At 52.4% G+C, this 4,227-nt stretch overlaps 1 protein-coding gene across 2 annotated transcripts in view; it reads right to left on the minus strand.

Moving 5' to 3' along the window:
- The window catches only part of TYMS (thymidylate synthetase), a 13,083-nt gene extending 8,968 nt beyond the window's left edge, over positions 1–4,115 (minus strand). Inside the window, exons 1-2 of one of the 2 annotated variants that reach the window (XM_008072215.1) lie at positions 3,820–4,115; positions 937–1,010 (exon numbers count right to left, since the gene is read on the minus strand). In XM_008072215.1, the coding sequence (XP_008070406.1) occupies positions 937–1,010; positions 3,820–4,024 (279 nt within the window). In that variant the 5' untranslated portion in view covers positions 4,025–4,115. The remainder of the gene's footprint in view (positions 1–936; positions 1,011–3,819) is intronic. The other variant, XM_021706011.1, reaches the window with a different exon arrangement.
- Between the last annotated feature and the right edge of the window lie 112 nt (positions 4,116–4,227).

The following is a 4,227-nucleotide window of genomic DNA, read 5'->3' on the forward strand; positions in this document are numbered from 1 at the left end:
AGCGGCCACTGCACTCTAGTCTGGGCAACAGAGTGAGACTCCAACTCAAAAAAAAAAAAAAAGAACACAAAGGCAGACTGGACTGAATCCAAACCCAAATCCTTTCTAAAAATGGGACCCTACAAGCCACACCAAGTGCTCCAAAGAGGGGATCACATCTTCTGGTATGGCCCAGAACTGAGCCCATCTCCTCGGGTAACCTCTGATCAGCACTGAACAGAACTCCTCTCATTCTGGACAGGATACGGAGCTCAGAGGTGCTTGGGCTTGGCTGCTGTCTGTCAGCAGGGCATCCCGGCCCCTGCAGAGGTTCTTCCTTAGCACTCTGAAGAGGTATACCTGGTCACTGAAGAGACCCTTCTAGTTTATACATCAGAACTCAGTTGGTATCTACAGTGATCAATACGCTTTGAGGCCTACTATGTGGTGGGTTGTATTCTAGGCCCTGGGGGTACAACAGAGAAAAAGAGAAACAATACCTCTGTCCACACGGACCTTACAGCACATTTCACCTGTTTGTTGTCCTCCTTCTAATGGGGGAGGGCAAAGACTGACATACATCTGATGATGTTTCTCTTTATGGAGAAAAACCAAGGAGGTGGGGGAAGTACTGCAGTCTTAGATCAGGAGGTCAAGGAAAGCTCCCCTGAGCAGAGTCACAAAGGAATCAAGTGTAGGGGAAGAAGATTCCAGTGAGTGGGAATGTCCTAGTGTGCTCAAAGACTCACAAGGAGGCCAGGAGGGGGAGAGCAGAGAGCAGCAGCTGAGGCTAGAGCCAAAAAAGAAGCCCCATAAGGACCTTGGCTCTCATGGAGTGAGATGGAAGTCACTAGGGGCTTTAGGCTGAGGACTGATATGACCTGACTTTTAGAAGGATGCTGCTGGCTGCTGTGTTGAGGACAGAGTGTCAACTTCCAACAGTAGTAACTTCTTTACCTTGATAAACCACAGTAACTCCTCCAAAACACCCTTCCAGAATACACGCTTGGTTGTCAGCAGAGGAAATTCACCTGAAAAACAGTTTGTCATACAGTTTGAAGATGTATGAGAACAACATCTAACTTTCTCTAGGGAAGAAAACAACCCTGGGGGTTAAGGCTCTGGAGTAACTACAGGGGCATCCAGAAAACTGTGATTCCTACCAAGTGGGACCAGGAATCAGGGTAGAGCTCCCAGGCTGCACATCAAGTCAGTGATCCAATTCGGGTTGAAACAGCCCTTCTGAGCCCTGGCCAACTACTGGGATGTAGGAATTCCATACAGTGAGATGGTGGGGAGGGCAAGGATGCCCATGTGGAAAGGGAAAGAGCTATTATGCACTACCCAGTTAGTGTGAATCCTGTCACAAAGGTGTGAAGACAACACCCAAAATGTGCCCCAGAACCAAGCCTGAAGGCTCCTGCCAGCAGAAACTTTCTCAAGACCAGAAGATGGTAGATACTCCACTGGCCAAAACTTGAGTAGTTTTTAAGTGTTTGTAAAGCAAATTAACCTCTATTTTTTTTTTAGTATAACAAAACCAGCAACTATTTGAACATTTTCCATGCACGATCCTACTTAATCCTCCAAACAACTCTCCTTGAGGGACCATCATTATGATTTCCATTTTCAGACACCAGAGATACTACAGAAGTCTACACAGCTTACATACAAGAGAAGGCATCAAGCAATAGAAAAATGAAAGCTTATTTTTAAATGCAGTACCTATTCAGTCCACATTTTCCAACTGTATAGTTGAAATTCATGTAATATGGAAAGATTTTTCTTTTTCTCCTTATTAAGATGTGAAGTACAAGTCAGGATTAGGTATATGAGTAGTTCATATGTACGTGACGTTTGGGCCTCCAACTGGTCCTCACGTCCCCTAGTTTAGAATCAGGTACCCTTGGTGATGACACATGCCTAACCCCCCACCCCTATCAAGATCTGTCAAGCACCCGTGTTTACCACCATTACCTGATTATGTCCTCCTTTTTTATTTTTGGCACGTGGTCGCATAATGTCACCCAGGCTGGAGTACAGTGGTGCCATCTCAACTTACTGTAGCCTCAACTTCCTGGGCTCACGCTATCCTTCAACTTCAGGCTCCCAAGTAGGTGGGATTACAGGCACATACAACCACACCTGGGTAAGTTTCGGATTTTTTGTAGAGACAAGGTCTACAAAAAAGACACCGCACTACGCCTTTGTCTTCCATTTTTAACAAATGGGCAGCTGGCGAGCATGGTGGCTCATACCTGTAATCCCAGCACTTTGGGAGGCGAGAAGATTGCCTGAGCCCAGGGGTTTGAGACCAATCTGAGCAAGTTGGTGAGACCTCATCTCTACAATAAATCAAAAAAATTAGCCAGGCATGGTGGTGCATGCCATGTAGTTCCAGCTACTCAGAGGGCTGAGCCAGAAGGATTGCCTGAGCCCAGCAGGTGGAGGCTGCAGTGGCCGTGAGTGTGCCACTGCACTCCAGTCTGAACAACAGAGTGAGACTCTGACTCAAAACAAACAAAAATATGCAGAAACTGAAGACCAGAGAAGTAAAGTTAAGTCGCCCAATGTCTCAGCAGAGGTGTGTTAAAAACTAGGTCTGTGGCTCATCAGAGGCCACTACACTTGGAGCTGCAGGTAAGAGGATCCCTCTGCTCAGGCAAAACTTCCCTAACTGTCCAAGGCAGATCAGCCACACCAGCTGGTGTGTTTTTCAGTTTCTAGAATGGGTGTGGGGTGAAGGGTTCTTCCCCTGACTACAGTGAATCTGCTTCACCAACAGTAAGTTCCCCACTCTCCTCCCCTGTGCCAAGGATGCTCTGGCTTATGGTAGAAGTCAATGTCAGTCGCGGGCTTTTATATACTATGGAGTCCCCTTCCCCACACAGCAGGTGCTCAATCCAGGAAGACAGGATGGTGTGACTTTAGGGAAGGTCAATTTGCTGCCTACTGTTCAGTGCCCACCCTACCCCGCCCTTTTGTCTTCCGAAAGCTAAGAACTCGAACAAGATACTTCTTCCCCGGGCCATCCTATTTTAAAGGAAAAGAGGGCTGAGTGTGGTGGCTGTAATCAAGCACTTTAGGAGGCCGAGGCGGGAGGAAGGCTGAGGTGGGAGGAAACTTGAGCCCAGGAGGTCGAGGCTGCGGTGAGCAGCGATGGTGCCAATCCACTCCAGCCTGGGTGACACAGACCCCGACTCAAATAAATAAACACATCAATACGTAAAATAAAATTAACGAGGAAATGGCAAACAGAACTTCTGTTCGGACTCCTGAGTTCCTTTTCCCAAGGCTTTAGGGGAAAGCTGCTTCGTGGGGACCGGATGGGAGGGACCCCATCAGGAACCACCAGTTCCCGCCCGCAGCCGGTCAGTTCTCTTCCTCCTCCCGCCGCCGCTGCCCCGCCCTCGCCATTTTCGCTCCATTTTTTGAAAACTTCGCAAAGCGGAAGGTCAACAGGAGGGGGAGGGGCAAGACCCGGACTTGCAGACCCGGTGCTCGGTCAAGCCCGGGCAGCTCTCCGCCAGTCCCTAGTATGGCACCAACACCACTGGATCCACGCCCGCTTTAGGGCGAACAGCATAACCGGGGCGATCGCGGTACAGGCCGTGGAGTCGGTAGGAACTGGCTCACCCCTCCGCCGTTGCTCCTCTCCGTGTGATCCTACACTAATAACCATGACTCTGACCCGAGGCTCAGTTTCGGCATCCGTCGAGTGGGGAGAAGGATGGTTCCCTCCCTCGGAGGACTGAGGTCAGGACTAAAGCGGACCGCGGCCCTGGGCAGGCGGCCCCCGAGGCGCGCCTCTCCCCCGCCCGCCCGTCCCGCCGCGGTCACCTCTCAGGTTGTAGCGGGCCTGCATGCCGAACACCGACAGGGTCCCGGTGCCTGTGCGGTCGTCCTTCCGGACGCCGCAGCGCAGGATGTGCTCGACCTGCTCCAGGTACTGCAGCTCCCCGTGGGGCGGCCGCGGCTCGGCGCCCTGCTCCTGCGCGGCGGGCGGCGAGGGTGGGCGCTGCAGCTCGGAGCCGGCGGCGGGCATGGCGCGGCGGGCAGGACGGCGGGGACGGCGACTGGCGACAAGGACCGAGGCGCGCCGGGCGGGAGAGGCAGGCGGGCTACTGGACCCCTTCCAGGCGCTCAGAATTCTCCCGCCAGCTCCCGCGCCCCGCCTCTTCCTGTTCGGCGACGTCGGGGCGGAAGCGCGGCGGCGTCTGGGAGGGGCGGGGCGCAGCGGCGTCGGGG

The sequence above is a fragment of the Carlito syrichta genome, unplaced genomic scaffold (genome assembly GCF_000164805.1).
Source record: "Carlito syrichta isolate Samal-C Ts95f unplaced genomic scaffold, Tarsius_syrichta-2.0.1 Scaffold314876, whole genome shotgun sequence".
Lineage (NCBI taxonomy): Eukaryota > Metazoa > Chordata > Mammalia > Primates > Tarsiidae > Carlito > Carlito syrichta.